Source organism: Giraffa tippelskirchi, chromosome 5 (assembly GCF_054371585.1).
Source record: "Giraffa tippelskirchi isolate mGirTip1 chromosome 5, T2T-mGirTip1v1.2.pri, whole genome shotgun sequence".
Lineage (NCBI taxonomy): Eukaryota > Metazoa > Chordata > Mammalia > Artiodactyla > Giraffidae > Giraffa > Giraffa tippelskirchi.
In genome coordinates, this window is record NC_137279.1 from 180,010,333 (window position 1) to 180,030,656 (window position 20,324).

General features: G+C 42.0%; 1 protein-coding gene and 1 long non-coding RNA gene across 14 annotated transcripts in view; both read right to left on the reverse strand.

Annotated features, from left to right (window-relative positions):
- The window catches only part of CAP1 (cyclase associated actin cytoskeleton regulatory protein 1), a 55,525-nt gene that overhangs the window by 7,699 nt on the left and 27,502 nt on the right, over positions 1–20,324 (reverse strand). Inside the window, exons 1-4 of one of the 13 annotated variants that reach the window (XM_081493991.1) lie at positions 18,544–18,569; positions 3,614–3,735; positions 2,902–3,002; positions 1,128–1,205 (exon numbers count right to left, since the gene is read on the reverse strand). In XM_081493991.1, coding sequence (XP_081350117.1) covers positions 1,128–1,205; positions 2,902–3,002; positions 3,614–3,725 — 291 coding nt within the window. In that variant the 5' untranslated portion in view covers positions 3,726–3,735; positions 18,544–18,569. Of the gene's footprint in view, positions 1–1,127; positions 1,206–2,901; positions 3,006–3,613; positions 3,739–18,442; positions 18,570–20,324 lie in introns of those variants that run through there. The other 12 variants (XM_081493984.1, XM_081493992.1, XM_081493986.1 and 9 more) reach the window with 12 other exon arrangements.
- LOC145507445 (uncharacterized) lies at positions 5,653–9,968 on the reverse strand. Its single transcript, XR_014054870.1, has 2 exons — positions 8,179–9,968; positions 5,653–7,005 (listed from the first exon to the last, which is right to left on the reverse strand). It is a non-coding gene; the product is annotated as an uncharacterized LOC145507445 (long non-coding RNA).

The following is a 20,324-nucleotide window of genomic DNA, read 5'->3' on the forward strand; positions in this document are numbered from 1 at the left end:
CCCATTTTATCATCTGCACAGCCCTCAACACAGTGCTAGCCATATAGCAGCTGCTGAGAAGAGATCTGCTGAATCAAATGCAATTAGAGGACTTGGCATTTGAGCAGGAAGCTTAGCATAATGGACGAAATCTTGTGTTTCTGTGTTTTCATCCTTCCCACAAAGCTTGGTTTCCTGAACATCTCGATTCTCAGATCTCAGTATGAGAACAGTCTAAAGCAGGAGTTGGTAAACTTTCTGTAAAGAGCCAGACCATAAATATTTCAGTCTTTGCAGGCCATACGGGCTCTGTTGCTATTTCTTAACTCTGCTGTTGTAGTGCATAGAGCAACAACAGACAATACTTAAAGGAATGGACACGGCTGTGTTTCAAAAAAACTTCACTTAAAATAGGTGGTGGGCCAGATTTGGCCTGCAGACTACCGTCTGCCAATCCTTGATCTAAAGTAAGGGAAATATAATAATGTCTCAGCTGCCTGAAGTGTTGTGGAAAGTGTGGGGTTGGAAAAAAAGGTTTAGACAAAATGCTTTAACCTTTTGTCTTTTAATTTTTAAGATTAAAAATTAGAGTCTAACATATTTAACATTACTTCTGCTACTTTTACATTATTTAGGCATGTTGAGGGTTCACAGGTTGTAATACAGCATTAGCACAAAAACTTATTTTACTACCCCTCTACCTAGGAGAGCCAAATGCAAAAAAGAAGAAACAAAACAAACTTAAAATGTGTGGCTCTGAGAAAAATCTAAATTTTCTATTTATTTTCATACTTTGGCAGCATAAAATTTTGAGGTAGGAATAAAGTTAAAGAGAGATGTCCAACCACTTAGGGTAAGGGGAGAAACAATACTTTTACAATCTCCCCAGCAGTCTTACTAATAAGCACATCCACAGTGGAGCAAGAGAATCACTCTCTAGGGCCTACTGAACTTAGGAGACAATATGATGAATTTGGGCTAAGCCAAGAGGCTAGAAAAGACTGTCAAATGGCACATTGCCATAGTGGGGCTTAAAATCAGACTCTCCTGGGACTTGGTGCCTGGTAGGTCTATCTTAACGTGTTGTGATAGCTTAGCAGAAAGCCCTCAACCTGTCCTGCGCATCAAACCATAACAAACCAACTTACGCCTGCTGGCTGCTGGCACTGAGAGGCTGTAACCAAGAGAGCTCGCTCTAACTTCAGACCTGTGTGGACCATTTCCGCCTGAAAACAAGAGGACAGGAGAAGAATCAGCTATCAGCGACACTTCACAACTGGACAGGTCCTGATAAGAAAAACCTGAAACCTCCACGCTCATGTATTCCGGCAGCAACCCAGGCACTTCATGTTGATTTCTTTAAGTAATCCAGATTTCAGGGACTGAAACCAGAATTACATATACCATTGCTCCTGTTAGAACTAACCAGGGTTGTATATCCAGAGTTGGAAATGAAGATACTTAGGGCTTTCAATGAAGTCAAGTTTGTAACTGCACATGTGTGGTATGAAGTGCACTGAAAAATCTCTCCTACCTCTCATCACCAAAAAAAAAAAAATTGTTTTCAAAAACCAGAGGTAGGAGTAAAAGCAAAAGCCTAAGCTTATGCCTCAAATTCTCAAAGTATTTACTCCATAAGGTTAAAGCTATTTTCAAGTGTTGGACCGTGACCTACCACAAATAATTAAATCAACTTTGTGACACATAATTAGCACTTTATTAAGTGAAGTACAGTAGAACAATGAGTGCAATACATTAGAAATTACTTTTTTTAAAGGTGCAATACAAGCAGCATAAGCACTATTTTGTGAAACATCTATCTTAATTGGTCTTCCTAGGTGGCGCTAGTGGTAAAGAACCTGCCTGCCAACGAAGGAGATGTAAGAGAAATGGTTTCGATCCCTGGGTTGGGAAGAACCCTGGATGAGGGCATGGGCAACCCACTGCAGTATTCTTGCCTGGAGAATTCCATGGACAGAGGAGCCTGGCAGGCTACAGTCCATAGGGTCGCAAAGAGTCGGACACGACTAAAGAGACTTAGCATACATGCATATCTTGGTTACAAATATGTATTTCTTACTGAGGGCCGTGGACAAATGAATTTTAAAAAGCATGAAGCTATAAGCACCACCGCATACAAAAATTCAAAGTCAAGTCATATTTTTTTTTCTGGGTTTGTATTTTTAAAACGTAGAAGTGATACGTTTTAAACTTTTTCAAATGTTATCTACTGTATAAAGTAAAAATGCAAGCCCCATACTCCTAAGTCCCAGTCCCACTCTCTAGAGTTAACACCACTGCCAACAGATGGTATCTAAGAGGCTTCAAATAGATCTTCCAAAGATCAGGCAGTTTTACTGAAGCTTCAGGCTGATCCTAAACATGGTTACTGCTTACAAAGGCTCACTCAAAGACTAGCAGGAAGGTTCTGGGTCCCAAAGAGAAAGACAGAGTGGGGGTGGTGGTGACAATGTGGGTAGCAGCACATGAAGGGAGGTGGGTGCAGAGGCACCTGTCATTGCCTACTTCATATTCTTACTGTGGGCTAAGTGTGAAAGTAACTCACATTAGCATAGTTTTAGCATAACTACCAAGCACAGTTTCATAAATGCTAAGTCATGATGATAAGTCCTTTGAATAAGCCACCCCAGGCTTGGTTATATAACATAGTGGGGTAGCATATTCTCACTACCAAGATGAGCAAAGCAAGCTATCTATATAAAAGAAGCCCATCAGAGCATGTGATAAAAGCAGAGGGCCTGGAAAAAAAACTGAAAAACTGTTTCAGTGCATAGACTGAGTTCCTCAGTGCAGGTAGAAGAAGCCAGGAGCCTCTCAAGGGGCTCTTAAACCAAGGATGACTAGGATTTGAAGAAAGCCACCAGTCCTTAAAAGACAGAAAAAAGGGCCAAACCTCCTTACATGTTTCTGCACATCTCCCCCAATCTCTTTACTGATCTTGAGGTACTCTGCCACAGGACCGGCCAGCAGTGAGTCAAAAGCTTGCACATATGGAGTTGTTCCTGCTGAAGACAGACACATCACCAAGAATGGTCACATATGAGAAAGAGGGTTTGTTAAAGGCACTTCCATATGAAAGAGGAGAGGCAAGGTAACACAGTTAACAGAAGGCTGGAGTATAAGTCAGAAGCTTGCATTCTAGCTCCAGAATCACCATTAACTTCTTGCGTGATCCTAGCTAAGTCCCCTTTCCTAACTGAGCTTGATTTTTTTAATCAACAGAATGAAAATAAACAAAATTACCCCCCACCAAAGTTCCTTTTAGCCTAATATTCTATAATTTAACTGGTACACATGCAAAATGGTCAATTTGCCAATAATTTGGAGAGAGGAAATTTTAATATCACATGTCATTTGACTTATACTAGAGTCATTTTGCTAAAGAAAGAACAGGAAATAGCATACAAGCAGGAAGTTCTCGGGTTAAAATAACTTAACCACAGGCCTCCTTGCATACAAGTCACTTCCTCCCTGATCTTACAGGCGATGAACTTTCTAGATTAAATGTTTCAGGAAGTTAGCTCCAAAGGAGAGAATATACCAAGATAGAAAAATTTCAGGCCAGGACACCAAGTTTCACTCAAAGCAGTCTACTGGTGTGTATACTGCTTACCTTTTGCAGCACTGTCTCCATACCCACAGTGTGTGTCAGAGGCATGGGAAACTGCCTCCAGGCGACCCACTGCTCTCTCCAATCTTTCTACCAGATTTTGCATGTCAGCCATAATGTACCACCTGCTGAAACAGACCAAATGTTATTTGTTGCTTTAATATGACACAGAACCTACGGAGGAAAAAGAAAAAAGAATGCCCTGGAGATGAAGAAGATGCCAATTCTGAAGAACAGAATCATTTTACAGTAAAATAAGATGGAAGATAGTCTAGCATATTTGCAAAAGCATAGAGACCTCATTAAGCAAAAGAACTACCCAGGAGACAGTGTTAACTGAAAGCAAATACTTACTCATCCAAATACTTACTGAATATTTACTATGATATCATCAACTAAGTATTTGTGTAAGAATTTAGAATTTACAAGGAACAGTCACGTATGTTCTCTCAGTTTATTAAGCCTATCAACAACTACTTATGAATGGAAAGATAATTACTATATTCTTAAAGATAGGAAACAATTTAAATAAAGCTAAATGACTTGCCTATAGTCACAAAGTTAGTTAGTTGGGAAGCCAGTACTCAAATTCACGTCTTCTGGCTCTAAGTTCAGTGTTTTTTCCTACAATATCCTGCTGCCTGCATGCGGAATACCCAAGGCCGAGATGAACAGGATATTTATTCTACCCACAATAACTTGTAGTCTAACAGAGGACTATTCACCGTGCACTTCGCATGTGCACTAAAACTATTAAACAGAAAAAAATTCAAGGTGACATAAGTTGCAGGCAAAATAACATAAGATTTCAAAGAAAAGAATATATCAGCTGAAAGGGACAGATAAGGCTATCAAGGAGAAGCTGCCAATTGAGCCAGACTTCAAAGGCGGATGGACAGGATCTAGATATGCAGTAGGGAAGGAAAACAAGACATATCCATAAGAGCTTGTTATAGAGATCTTGTCACAAATACCAACTTACTGAACTAGCCTCATTCAATGTCTAATATCCTAAAGAAAGGAAGCTCCTTTCTTCTTAAAAGAGAAGGGATCTTTTCTGGTTTGTTTCCTAAACAAGTTTGTCTTCTACCATCTAGACCACTACCTGGCAGGTAGAAAGCGTTCAATAAATATTTATGAAGTCAATGAACCTCAAGTACAGGATCCCAGAACTCCAGAGGGACAAGGGTTCTGAAAGTTGCCCACAAACACATATAAGTAAGTGTTAACGTTATCAATATACATCAATATAAAGTGGCTGAGACGGTAAGTTATCTTGTAAAAATCAGTCAAGTGAAATTTGAACCAAAGACTTACAGAGATTTCATTTCAAAGTATTAATCTGGTCAGGTAACTGAAGACGAATGAACTCAACTCCCTTGAAGCCACCTAAAATGAGGACAGACTCACAATTCCCTCAAAGATGATGACATGACAGAATACCTCAATTTAACACATTGTCTTCCCTGTAGAAGAGAGAAGCAACTCACAAGATATTCTAAGAAAGACAAGATCATCCCTGCCCACTCTTTTCTGTGTACAGGCTCTGATTTCTCAGAGGCTGGTGATTTGCCAAAGTGTGTTGTTTAAAAGCTAATCAAAGAGAAAGATGAGAATGTGAACCAAATAAACCTTTCCATCCCTGGCCTGGAGAGGCAGCAGAAGCCTCCAAATCCTTACTGGAGCAGACTAGAAGCATCCGTAACTCTCCCTTACATTACAGCATGATCACTGAGTATCCCAATTGCTGCCCTGTTTGTTCTGGGTGCTATCCAGGGACAGACTAACATATAATCCATCACACTATGTAAATACCAAGGAGAAAGGCAGTGAATGCAAAAAATTCCCAATTACCTTCCACTAATAGATACCACTCATTCTGTTATTAAAACATGTTCCTTCATACATAATGGATGCTACAGGCTGAGGACACTGTTAACACGGTAACACAGTACAAGTGTCTCTAAAGGCTGCCAGGGTTGGTGAATCTGTCTTAATAGCTTAGTAACACAGCTTCTGGGATTTTGGTTTCTTCTTTTCCGTTTTTCATTTGTACTTGTAAGTTTTTAATTCTAAACAAGCTATCGTTCTGCGGTTTAACTTAAGCAGAATGAGAAAGGACAAAACAGCTATCATTAAAGCTAATCTCATGCCACCACTAATCAAATATAGGAAAATAGTACCTAGTTTTCTGTTTTTGGTAGGGGTGGACTGAAATTTGAGATGTCATGGGAAAGAATGTTTAGAATTGAAGGGACCAAAAGACATACTTTGTCCTATGCTCTATGTATATATACCATTCTTTAGGTGGTCATGTCCACTCCAAAGCTGTCAACTACTATTATCTTATTACTATTCAGTCCACTCGCCAAGTGATACCGCCACAACCACCTACAGACTAACAATTCCCAGAGCAGTGTATCCAGCTCAGGCCACCCTTCTGGAATTCAGAATTTTAGATTGAGCTCCCACCTAGACATCAACTAGATGTCCCAAAGGAAATGTCCCAAAAAGAACTCATCATTTTCCCTAACAGTGCTCCTCCAGATCCCACCATCACTGTTTCAGTAATACAGCACTTACAGCACAGCCGCCAATCACTTGAGGTAATCAAGATAGAAACCTGCACCCCAATACTCACTGCAGCACTATTTACAACAGCCAGGACATGGACGCAACCTCTATGTCCGTCAATAGAGGAATGGATAAAGAAAATATAACATACATACAATGAAATATTACTCAGCCATAAAAAGGAACAAAACAGTGCCATTTGAAGAGACACGGACAGACCTAGAGACTGTAATACAGAGTAAAGTCAGAAAAACAAGTATCATACAATATCATTTTTATGTGGAATCTAGAAAAATCATACAGAAGAACTTATCTGCAAAGCAGAAATAGAGACACAGACGTAGAGAATAAAGTTATGGATACCAGGGGTGGGCAGGAAGGGGGATGGGATGAATTTGGGAGATTGGGATTCACATACATACACTACTATGTATAAAATACATAGGCTGTATATTGTTAACCTGCTTCTTTAACTTATATGCATGATAAATGCTGGATTGGATGAAGCACAAGCTGGAATCAAGACTGCTGGGAGAAATATCAATAACCTCAGATATGCAGATGACACCACACATGGCAGAAAGTGAAGAACTAAAGAGCCTCTTAATGAAAAAGAGGAGAGTGAAAAAGTTGGCTTAAAGCTCAGCATTCAGAAAACTAGGATCATGGAATCTGGTCCCATCACTTCATGGCCAATAGATGGGGAAACAATGGAAACAGAGACAAACTTTACTTTTGGGGGCTCCAAAATCACTGCAGATGATGACTGCAGCCATGAAATTAAAAGACACTTGCTCCTAGGAAGGCAAGGTATGACCAACCTAGACAGCCTATTAAAAAGCACAGACATTACTTTGCCAACAAAGGTCCGTCTAGCCAAAGCTTTGTTTCTTCCAGTGGTCATGTATGGATGTGAGAGTTGGACTATAATGAAAGCTGAGCACTGAAGAATTGATGCTTTTGAACTGTGGTGTTGGAGGAGACTCTTGAGAGTCCCTTGAACTGCAAGGAGATCCAACCAGTCCATCCTAAAGGAGATCAGTCCTGAATATTCATTGGAAGGACTGATGCTGAAGCTGAAACTCCAATACTCTGGCCACTTGATGTGAAGAACTGACTCATTTGAAAAGACTTTGATGCTGGGAAAGATTGAAGGCAGGAGGAGAAGGGGATGACAGAAGATGAGATGGTTGGATGGCATCACTGACTCAATGGACATGAGTCTGAGCAAGCTCCGAGAGTTGGTGATGGACAGGGAAGCCCTGTGTACTGCAGTCCATGGGGTCGCAAAGAGTCAGACACGAATGAGCTGATATATAAACTGATGTGTAAAATAGATAACTAATGAGAACCACTGTGTAGCACAGGGAACTCTACTCAGTGCTCTGTGGGGACCTAAATGGGAAGGAAATCCAAAAAAGAGGGGTTGTTCAGTTCAGTTCAGTCGCTCAGTCGTGTCCGACTCTTTGCGACCCCATGAATTGCAGCACGCCAGGCCTCCCTGTCCATCACCAACGCCGGGAGTCTACCCAAACCCGTGTCCATCGAGTCAGTGATGCCATCCAACCATCTCATCCTCTGTCGTCCCCTTCTCCTCCTGCCCCCAATCTTACCCAGCATTAGGGTCTTTTCCAATGAGTCAACCCTTCGCATGAGGTGGCCAAAGTATTGGAGTTTCAGCTTCAACATCAGACCTTCCAATGAACACCCAGGATTAATCTCTTTTAGGATGGATTGATTGGATCTCCTTGCAGTCCAAGGGACTCTCAAGAGTCTTCTCCAACACCACAGCTCAAAAGCATCAATTCTGCGGCGCTCAGCTTTCTTCACCGTCCAACTCTCACATCCATACGTGACCACTGGAAAAACCATAGCCTTGACTAGACGGACCTTTGTTGGCAAAGTAATGTCTCTGCTTTTAAATATGCTATCTAGGTTGGCCATAACCTTCCTTCCAAGGAGTAAGCGTCTTTTAAGAGGGGGTGTATGTATACATATAACTGATTCACTCTGCTGTACAGCAGAAACTAATACAACATTGTAAAGGAGCCATACTCTAATAAAAAAAAAAAAAAGACAGTAACCTGGAAACTGTTAAGCAGTACAGTATAGTGGTTAAGAGCATTATTCTTTAGAGAAATCAGATAGATTGGGAGTCTCTGTGTCTGAGTGTTATCAAACTTTTTGAACCTCAGCTTCCTTATTTGTAAAATAGGAACAACAGCATAAAATCCAAAGGGCTGTAGAAAGAATATGTGAGGAAATACATGTGAAAGTGCTTGACTGGCTCAGTCCGGAGACATGGCTAGGATTCCATAAACATTAACTAAATTGCCTTCTGACTAATTTCATCAGTTATCAAAATCCACAGGCTCTATCATAAATAGATGCCCCTTGTCTTCATCCTGATTTATAAAAATTCAGCCACCATGACTTTGCCTAGATTACTGCAATAACCTCTTCACTAGTGTCCTCTAATTTCACTAACACACCCTCTTATCCATTCCCCTTATTACCACAGTGATTCAGAGTCAAGTCCCAACAAGGGTTTCCATAATCTGGCCCTGTTTTATCTCCTGCCACACCTTTCCTCAACATTCCACAGCAAGCCAAACTACTGGCATTTTCCAGAAAGAGTTATGCTTTCTCTCATAACTAGGATCATGAAAAGTCTTTTAAGACTTTTCAATGCTATCCACTCTGCTTGGTTGCTTTCCTTTCCCAACCTGTTCCTTATCTCGTAACTCCTACTGCCTTTTTCAGATTCAACTACGGTTTCACCTCCTCTAGGAAGCTTTTTCCAGTTCGGTATGTTTTCCCTTCTCAATCTGCCCCTAGAATTCCCACTGTCCACTAAATCTCAGCTAAGGTATCATCTCACCAAGAAGCAATTCCATTATGTCTCCCACAATATTTCACTGTGTACTTATCTCTGCCACACATTTCACACACTGCTTTAAAATCATTTAATAGTCAGCAGGCAATCAGTCACCCTACAGAAGAGACCATGTCTTGCCTTTGTAATTCCAGTACTATAAATGTGGTAGGCACTATAAACACAATAGGTTAATATAGGTCCTTGAAAAAAATGATAACAGTAAGGCCTTTACCCTCTCTCCCCTCAACACAAGTCTGGCTGTCTCCTCTCTGTGTCAAGTCTGAGGAGAAGTGTGGGGTGTTTTTCTCCCTTTCTTAAAAAAAAAATTTTCCCCCTAATTGTAGGATCTAACAAACATTCTCTTTCAAATAAACACAGCCTGCTTGGGCACAAATTACTGATATGGAGATTGTCAAACTAAATACCTTAAGGAAGATAACCTTAGTAGATGATATAATATCAATTAAAAACAAAATTTCCTGACTTCCCTGACAGTTCAGTGGTTAGGACTCCACAATCCCAACACAAGGGGCACAGGTTCAATCCTTGGTCGGGGAACTAAGATCCCGCATGCCCCAAGGTGCAGCCAACAAAACAAACAAAATATTTATAAAGAAAAAAACAAAAAACAAAACTCCCTTATAGTACATCATCAAACTACTGCTTCTTTTGTCTAATAATTCTATGATGTATGTTACAAAGATACTGATTCCCATCTTTAGAGGAAAGAAACCAACAGAAGTTAAATTTGTGTTCAGGAGAACACAAATTCTCAGGCTCTTCCCACCACTCCACAATGGCTTTCAAGGGCTTAAGGGACTAGGAGTTCATCACAGCATCCAGCCCCAGCTGTTTGTTGAGCACAGCACTGTGGCTTCAAGGTCTCTTTATGGTGTCCTGAGTCACATTATTAGCAGCCTTCAATTTCTCTGCTCTCAATTTCCTCCACGGAGGCCAATATTTTTTCACCTTCAGTAGAGATGACACATATTTGGAAGGTAAATATTTAAAATAAGATTTTTCCCAATACAGAATTGCCAAAGCCGAGAACAACAGCTATGCCTAATCTTGTTCCCTGCCATTTTTGGTTGCCAATAGCCAAGAACTGTATGTAAGCATCCATAAACGAATATACAGATTCCCAACTATTTAAGCGTTCATCATAAAGGCCTCAGAAGGCGAGGCAGTCTTAATTACTCGTCTTAACAAAACCAGGATTCAGGAGACCAAGGTTTGAGTCCCAACTCTGCCATGTATTAGCTGTGTAACTTCAGGACAGTCATTTAACAGATCATTACCTAGCACACTTGGAGCTTCCCTGGTGGCGCTAGTGGTAAAGAACAAGCCTGCCTATGCAGGAGACCTAAGAGATATGGATTCAATCCCTGGGTTGAAGGAAATGGCAACCCACTCCAGTATCCTCGCCTGGAGAATTCCATGGACAGAGGAACCTGGCAGGCTACAGTCCATACGGTCACACGGAGCCGGACACGACTGAAGTGACTTAGCATGCATGCACCTCACACACAGAGATGTAAGGATCAAAGGAGTTGGTTTTATAGATAAGTAGCTCAGCTGGTAGTAAAGAACCTGTCTGCAATGTAGGAGACCCCAGTTCGATTCCTAGGTGGGGAAGATCCCCTGGAGAAGGGATAGGCTACCCACTTCAGTATTCATGGGATTTCCCTGGTGGCTCAAACTGTAAAGAATCCACCTGCAATGCAGGAGACCTGGGTTTGATCCCTGAGTTAGGAAGATCCCCGGGAGGAGGGCATGGCAACCCACTCCAGTATTCGTGCCTGGAGAATCCCCATGGACAGAGGAGCCAGGCGGTTACAGTCACAAAGAGTCAGACACAACCGAGTGACTAAGCACAGTCTCTTTGGGAGCCTTAAAATGCAGTTCAAATGTAAAATGTTATTACTGCCTACCATGTACTAGAATATAGGCTCCAGAAGCATGGGAAATTTCTTCATTCTCCCTGCCCCTGCTCTACTAACTGCCCTCCCCCCCCAAATTTCCAGCATCTAGAAAACCTGGCACACAGAAGATGCTCATAACATGAAAATGCTTAGCACTGTCATAGCTACTGAAGAAATGGCAGCCATGGTATCTGCCATATAGAAGCTTTCATTCTTATTGAGAAGGGCAACACAAATGCCAATGGAATAAATACTGACGACTATATTTTTAAAGTTCTGTTAAGAGATTAACTAATTTCATTTGGATTGGGAAAAGTTAAAGTATCAGCCAATACACTGGAGCTTTTCCTTTGTAAGATGTTGTACGGTCCTAAATTACAGAGTATAAATGACTATATGCTTGGAGTTCAGAAGAAATCAATGAGGACTAGAGTTAGTCTCAGGGGTTTCAGGAGAGAAGTGAGGCAGAAAAAGTAAAAGAAAAAAGGGAAGACATTCTAGAGCAATCAAAAGCAAATAGAGACCAAGGAGGCTCAGCACAGAGTGTGAGCAGATAGTCCACATAGTATTATGGGAAATAAGCAAGGTGGGCTAGGTTACGGAGGGCACTGAGAGCCAGGCAGTATTTGAATTTGGTGTTGTGATAAATGTGAAGCCTTTCAAGGATTTTGAATGAAGGAATAATACGATGAAAGCAAAATTTTTATAAGTACTGTCTGAGAGAATCGGTTTTTTGGGGGAAAAAGGACGATATTAGGGTCTAGGTTAGGTTGAAAGCTGTTCAACTAGCTGCAAAATAAAAGTGCTACTGCAAAAAACATTTTTGATATTGCAAAGAAAAAAAAAATCACTTTTGGGCTACTAAGTGACCAGCACGTGAATTAATAGTAAAATAGTTTTTCTGCTCTGAGGGAGTCCAGCAGGAGTGACAAAGCTATCTTTCACTGAATCACTGGCTCTCAGGATTGGGAAGGAGTCTAGAAAGCATAATCAGATGCAAGAACAAATCTTTCAACATCCTCAGCAATTAGTCAGGTAGCCTCTGTTCAAACGCCCTCAGTGTGGAGAACCCAAGATTTCTGGAGGCAGCCTATTCCATTCACACAGCTCAAAGTATTTAAAAGTTCTTCCTTATATGGAGGCAAAACCAGTCTCCCTGCAACTTCCACCCACTGGTCTTGGTTCTGCCCTCTGAGGTCACACAAAACAAGTGAGCATTAAACACAGAACAAGTATTAACTGTCTGGTACTGCTGAGTACAGTAGCATTCAGAGAAGGGAGTCAAAGATGACTCCAGAATGGCAAATCCAGGGAAGTAAGAGAATGATGATGCTATAGGCAAAAACAAGTTTCTGGCATGTTCTAGCTAAGGCAAGAACATGAGGTCAGTCTTAGATACACAGTTTGAACAGAAGATGAAGTTTCCAAGTAGGAATATCCAATAAATAGTTAGAAATAAGCTTGGGGAAGGATCAAGGCTGGAGATCAACATTTGCAAGTCATCAGCAAGGAAACATCATTAAGTAATGAGAATGTATAGGCTTTTGGAGGGATATTATGCAGAACAAAAAGAAACGAGGAGCTTGATTCTCCAGCAACTTCTTTTGTGGTTTGAAACCAAGTGAAATCAGAAATGGTCAGTGACTCCTGCCAAAGCTGCTTCATATTCTCCTCATTCTAACAATTCAAACAACCCAATTCCTTCTACCTGTCATTCAGAAGTAACGGAACCAGGTTACTCCTGCAGTTCTTGCCTCTTTTCACTAGGCAATTAAGGCAGTGGAATGAATTTCTACTTACAAAAAGCTGCTATGATTAAAATGTTTTCTACTTTGTCTGGTAGTTGTTCCTGTAGGTCATACCCTTAAGTAGAATTGAAAATAAAGCAACTATACAAGTCACCCTGTATATTATTGTAGCCCACCTGATCTGCTTCAAAATGCTTCTGTTGGCCTTTACTTTGGAATTCTGTTCCCTAGATGTTATCCTAAGAAAGTAATACTAATGTGGGAAAAGTGATAGGCATGACGATGTTCACTGCAGTGTTAGCTTAGACTTCTAATTACAGGGAAATGACTACACGCACTGTGGAAAAAGACTTGAAAAGAACACAAAATTTACAATATTTGTCAAGTTAGAGTGATGGATTTTTGGACAATTTCCCCTTCTGTTTTCCAAACTTTTTTTTTTTTAAGTTATATAATTTCTTTTAAATAAAAGACAACAAAACAGTCCCACTTGGATATCTCTTCTAAGCTACCACTAAACCATAAGGCATTAGTCTAGTTCTACTCCTAACAATATAGAAATTCTCATCACATGTTACAGAGCAAAACCTACACATGCTAACAGGATACTTACAAGCTGGCTTGTAACCCAGAAACCAAAGAACAGATAGCACTTTGCCCCAGTAAAGATGCTATCTAAATCTAACCCAAATCAGGAGCCACTGTTCTTCCCCAAGCATTTGGTTTCTCCGATGAAACCAATGACATTTAGTGCCCGAGTCACTGCCACCTGAGGTTTATATTAAAACAGAAAGAAAGGTCTGTCTTCTAGGGAGGGAAAGAATTCTGCCCAATATCAGCACTTGTCTCCTGTTACCTCAATAAACATGTCCTCTATCTAAAGCTCCAGGAGTGAGTAAAGTTAGTAATTGTGTACAAGCTGAAGTCAGACTTAAGAACTAGCTGTTTCAATGCTTTGGGGCAAAGAGATAACTTTGTGTGGTCATGGGTTACCCTCTCTTTTATATTCAATGAATTCATTCATATTATGAAGACTAACAGCATAAAAGCATTCAGGAGGCGTCTTTTACATTACATAAGGAAAAACCACATTGGTTGATTTCAATTGGTAGTTGCTTTAAACAGAACAGCATTTCCCATTCTCATGCATAAAGATAGATTCAAGGATGTCATTTGTCCCTAGCCATGATTCAGCTACGGCTACAGATATGAAAAGATCTGTGACTGTACCTCTATAATTAACTTAAGTACAGGAATTTTAATGACCCCTGGAGGGAAAAAGACAACAACAATAACAACAAAAAAGCTCACTCCTTCCACTAAACATTTCAACTATATTTTGCAGTGGAATGGAAAAATGTGACACAACAGGTCTGGTAATATAAGGCGAACAAAGCTGCACTGTAGCTGAGGAGTATTTTTAGAGCTTTGATAGTTTTTATTATGTTTACGTGATGGTAAATCAAGAACAAATAGTTTCATGGTGAATGCTAGAGCTGCATTAACTTTAAGGTCATGAAACTACAGTCAACCCTTGAATTACTTGGAGGTATGAGAACAGGCCCTCAGTGCAGCAGGAACTCCTCGAATAACTTTACAGCCAGCCTTCCATATCCATCGGTGTAAGTGAACTCTTGAAAATCTATGTTGTATGAGGGTCAACTATATAGCAATTTTATCAGTCAAAATAAATGTTGAGTAACAACATCATAAACTGCATGCAATTTAAACTAAATGATAGGGACTTTCCTGGTGGATAAGAATCCAGAAGATAATACAGAGGATAAGAATCCACCTGCCAACAGAGGGGACACTGGCTCGATCCCTGGTCCAGGAAGATTCCACATGCCTCAGAGCAACTAAGCCCATTCAACACAACTACAGAGTCTGAGCTCTAGAGCCCACAACTACTGAGCCTGAGTATTGCAACTGCTGAAGCCCATGCACCTAGAGCCCATGCTCCACAACAAGAGAAGCCACTTCAATGAGAAGCCCATGCACTGCAACCAAGAGTAACCCCCAGTCACCGCAACTAGAGAAAGCCTGTGTGCAGCAATGAAGATCCAGCGCAACCAAAAATAAATAAAATGAGAATCCCTGTGTGCTAAAGAAAGCTGTCTAAGTGCAGGTAAAGAAAACAGGAATTTATATACCTCCAATATGGGAAAAATATAAATCGGCTGACTTGTGCTGTCAACTAATACAAATCTCATTTCTAGTGAGTGCCTAAACAAAGGCTTTCTTCATTAAGATCACATTCTCTGAGGGGAAAAAAACCACAAAACAGCCAGTCCTTCAAAGCCCACCCAGAAATTCCTTGAATAAACAATAATTCTTGACGCCTCAATGAAACCCATGATCCATTCCTTGCAAAGTACCCTGCGCTTATCATGTGCCATACATTGTGTTAATCACAGCAATGGAGCCTGCCCTCAAAGAACTGAATTGGAGATAAGACACCATACAATCAGAGCTAAGATATTTTCTCATGCACTACTCTCAATCCGGGAGACATCTGGCAATATCTGAAGACGTTTTTGGTTATCACAGTTGAGGGACTGCCCCTAGCATCTTATAGGTAGAGGCCAGGGATACTGCTGAAATCCTACAATGCACAGCACAATCCTGCAAAATGAAGAATTATTTGGCCCCAAATGTGAATTATGCTGAGGTTGAGAAACTCTGTTCTAATGTAATCATGAGCAAAAGGTAAGTGCAAAAGGTACAAATAAAATGCTAATAGTTTGGAACTCTCTAAATCAGAATGTCAATCTATACCACCCAATGAAAACTATATTAAGGGTCTGACTCTGGAGAACTCTGTAAATTGGACAAAAGAGTTTAGACTTGATTCTCTGGGAAAATGAAGCCAGTGAAGGGGTAACAAGATGAAAATTTTCTTTTCAAAAAAGCAGTCTGGTTTGATTGAAATGCTTAAGTGTAGATATGAAAGACAGCTTAATAGAAAATAAAGAAACTGATGAGGGTAAGGCAAAGAAATAATCACTAGGACTGCCTAAGATATGGCTTGAGGATCCTCAGATTTCAAATCTCAGGATTAAATTTCAAACCAGAGGGTTCAACTTCCAATGACACTGCATTTGCTTAAGTAAAATGCATCTTTGACTCACCACGCCTCAGAGAAAACTGAAAGAAGGAAGTCACTTTTTAAAGGCTCAGTTCCTAGTTGAAAAGATAAATGCAACTAAACAAAGGTATGTATAAGGAAGAAAAGGGATGAAAAAAAGGCTTCAATTCTTCAGGCTGGAAACATTTTACAAACTAAACAGCTAAGCAAATCAAAAATACACACACACACTGAAGCTTAGCAATACTACCACTTTTGATTTGCATGACAGGTTGTACTTGACAAAGTACTTTCACTGCTACCATTTTATTTAAACTCCTCCAAAACATCTGACTGATGAAGTATTTCTGGGGAACAGGGAAGAAAATTCAACTGAAATTTCTTTATACTGAACAGCACTAACTCAATAAGCAAAATGGCAACCATAGAATAAATCCAAACGCATTCAAACAAGGCATCAAAAGCCCCTGACAACCTGGCAGCAACTACCTTTTCTTTCTGGTCTTATCTACCCCTACAAACCCGAGGCCCCAGTACTTCACTGAACAATATAAACCCTCTCCTGCCTTCACATCTTTGTTCGTGCTGTTTCTTCTAGCCGGGATACCTTATTAGACATCTTTGCCTAGATGTGCTGCAAACACCTCAAAGTAAATACGTCCAAAATTCATTTTCTATTTCACCTCTCCAGTTAACCTTCCTCATAGAGTACCTATCCTGGTAAATAGTACTACCACTTCCCTAAACCAGAAAATCAGACAATTGTCCTAGGCTCCTTCTATTTTTTCATTTCCATAAATAATCAGCCTCCAAATCTATGGATTTCATCTTTTTCATATTGCTCAAATTTGATCCCTCCTCTTCTTTCCATTCTCACTGTCTTAGTTCAAACCATTGTTCAACCTTCCGAACACTGGTCTACTTCCCTATTAAGGTCCTTCCCCTCCCCCCAACAGACAAATTAATAAAACATCAATCTGACCACATCATTTTCCTACATAAGAGTGTTCAAAGCCTCCCCACAGCTTTCAGGGTAAGCTCCAAATTCCTTAGCAGGGTTTACAAGGGCCTTCATATTTGATCCCACCACTGCCCACTTCCCCCACTTCTCTGAGCTTTACTGGAATTCCAGTCATGGTCTTTCAACGTCCAGTCTCCATTTCTTGCATTGGACTCTTTGGCTGGAAATTCCTTTTTCAGATCACCATATGGCTAAATAAATCCTGCAAGACTTACCCTCCCACTTCCTCCCCAAAGCCTGGAAACCTGGCTCAGGTAGTCTTCCTCTCAGAGCCCTGCGCTCACACTACAACACTTAAGCTACCTACGATTTACTTGTCTGCTTCCTCCTCCACTCCTAGAGAACTACTGTATTCTTGGTCACCAGGGCCAAGTGCCTCATTTCACATGTGCCTCACACATATTAAGGGCTCAATAAATGACTAGTGAATGATTAATGTGCTGGGCTCCCCAGCCCCCTCGTTTTTCACTTGAACAGGGATCCCTATAAAGAGCTTCAACTGACACAGTTCTGATACTAACCTCTGCTTTAAGTTTCTCATCCTGTCTTCATGGAGCTCTTCGTTGTTTGAAACTCATCTTAAATCCTGCTTCTGCAGAAGCGATTTTCCTGAGCCCCTTGTTACATACTGCCATAATATCATGTTCTTTCCTAACATGCATCACATTTATAATATTGTTAAATTCCCTGCAAACAATGTCAGATCCATGAGGGCAGAGTCTACCTTATTTTGTTTCTGCAAACCCTGGATATGGCAGAGTGCCTAACAAAGAATAAACACAATTTGTTACACTGAAGTTAATCCTGTGAGGTGAGCAGAGATCTTCACTTAAAAGATGAGAAAAATGAGGCTCAAACAAATTAAATAAAGCACCTATGGCTACCGATGCTTTGCAGTGGAGCCAGACCAAACCTGAGCCAAAAGATTTCATGACCAGAAGTATGAGATACCTTCAATAAAGTTAACTTGGGTTTTCAAGATAAGAACTACAGACTAGGAGAAAGGGGAGGCTCTCAGATTGCAAACACAAAGACCTGCTCCACTCTTTAAAAACAACAACAACAAAAAAACCCTCCCCAGGCATTCCAAACAAGCCGTATTTTAAATAAAAGTTCCACGCAGCGGGTAGCCTTTAAACTTGCAACTGCCTGAGAGACACCTACCGGAAGACCACCCCAAGGTACAGAAAGGTTCCCAGGAAATGAATGAGAGGAGGATCTGGGGCTGGTAAACTAAGAAACTAAGGTCTAGATTCCGATTGTTTCCCTGTTAAAGACTGTTTACGATTGTTTCGCAGTAAGACCTTAAACAAGCCTCGTCTCTTCGGGAATCAGTTTACCCATCCAAGCAATGGGGTGAGACCAGGAATAGTGAAGACTCTAAGGTCTCGGAGGTTTCTTTCAGTCAGAGCTCCTTAGGAATCAGGCCTCCGTTGAGACTGACCTCCAGAACCGCTAAATCTAGCGGAGGGAGGGCCTCCACAGGAGAGTCCAGCTCAGTTGGTCACCCCGGCCCCACCTCAAGAGACCGCGCCCAGGATCCGGGGTCGGCGTAAGGGCCCCACCGTCCCGGCCCCCTCAGGAGGCCTCACCGCACGCACCTAGGCCAGAAAGGCCATTAATAACGCCAAAGGCTAGTGGGCCGAGGAGTGGACCCCAGTCACTCCCCGCCGCGCACACTCACCTCAGACTTCTGTCTCACCTCGGGACTGCGATCAGCCGCTCTCCACTTCCGGCAAGAACCGCCCAGCAACCTTCGCGCGACCCACTTCCGGGCCCTCACTGGGCGCGGCACCCCCACCGGAAATGAAGGGCCGGCTAAAACGCCGGCCCAGTGGAGGGACCCGGGAGGAAGTCTGGCCGCGCGGCTGGTGACTCCGCCCCTTATCCGCCACGCCCGGGAGAAAGAATTCCTCGCTGGCTTGGGAAAAGAGCCCCGCCCCCGAGGCGGGCGCGACGGGGGCGTGTCTAAGGCTAGGCCACGCCCTCCAACAATAGTAGACCAAGCTAAGCTCCGCCTCCCTCTGGGCGTGGATACCTCGGTTTCCCCGTTTGTGATGTGGAGAGACCGTTGGTCTGGGCAATGTTTCGGGAGGACCTGCGGAGGCTGGGTGTGTGGAGGGGTCGGAGGGGGCGCTCAGGCATAGCTCAGGGTTTCTGGGCGTGCCCCCGCCGCCGCCCCGCTTGCTCTGGCCGGGGCTGGGAAGGTGGAAGCGCAACCCACTTCCTTTTCGGTGCTCTGTGACCATAGATGGTCAGGTCTGGGGCCGCGCGGAAGCCTCCGCCCCGCGGTTTAGGAGTCCTTCTTCCCAGCACTCAGGGTGTGATCCCCGAGAATAAGATGATCGAGAGGGGAAAAAAAGATGAGCAGAATTAGAAGAGAGCCTGCTTCACTCGGCTAAAACCTGGCTTCTGAGGCATCTTTGCCCCGGGCTGGGCGTTCCCAGCCGGCTGCCACTCAGTCTGGGGGAGGTTCAGCACGGTGGCCGCTAGGCGCCAGGAAGGCTTCGCTTCCGTGGTCCTTGGGCCTGGGGATCTGAGCTTTGTTCCCTCAAGGCTCACGCTTTCCAACCAGTGATTATCCTCCCACAAAGATTTTATTTCCAGAAAAAAATTGGCAAGTTGCCACCCCTTCAGTTGAACGCATCTGACAGCTCCAAGCTTCAAGTTCAATGCAAGCGTTATATGCCAGAGTCACTCATTCAACAAATACAATTCTTATAATAACGACTACCATTTACTGCGCGCTGAGTACATGCCAGGCCTCTGCTGAAAGCTTCAAGCTCATTTTCACTTAATTCTAATAGGAACTCCCCGCGGTAGGTACCATTATGGCCTCTAGTTTTCAAGCGAGGATGCTGAATTATTTGCCAAGTTCACAAAGTATCGGAATTTTAGAGGAAACATATCTATGTGACTAAACCTCAGAACGTAACCCCTGTGATAGACCATAATGGAATCATCTGCTGCAATTTGAAGGCAGTGATGCCCCTAGTGGGAAGACATCCAGGGTACCAGTCATGGCTTAGGTGCTTTACCAGGGGTCAGAATTTGGTCAGGTTACCTAAGTTCTCTAAACCTGGGCCTCTTCTCAATTTTATGACTCCCCGAATATTTAAAAGAAAATGATCATGTGACAAAATATGGAACGAAAATTGGAGTATATTTTAAATACTGACATTTAACAAGAACATGTCTGACACATAAACTTTATTCAGACATAACATCAAAAGTTGGAAAACTCAGCAGTGGCCACAGGACTGAAAAAGGTCAGTTTTCATTCCAATCCCAAAGAAAGGCAATGCCAAAGAATGCTCAAACTACCGCACAATTGCACTCATCTCACAGGCTAGTAAAGTAATGCTCAAAATTCTCCAAGTCAGGCTTCAACAGTCTGTGAACTGTGAACTTTCAGATGTTCAAGCTGGATTTAGAAAAGGTAGGGGAACCAGAGATCAAATTGCCAACATCCACTGGATCATC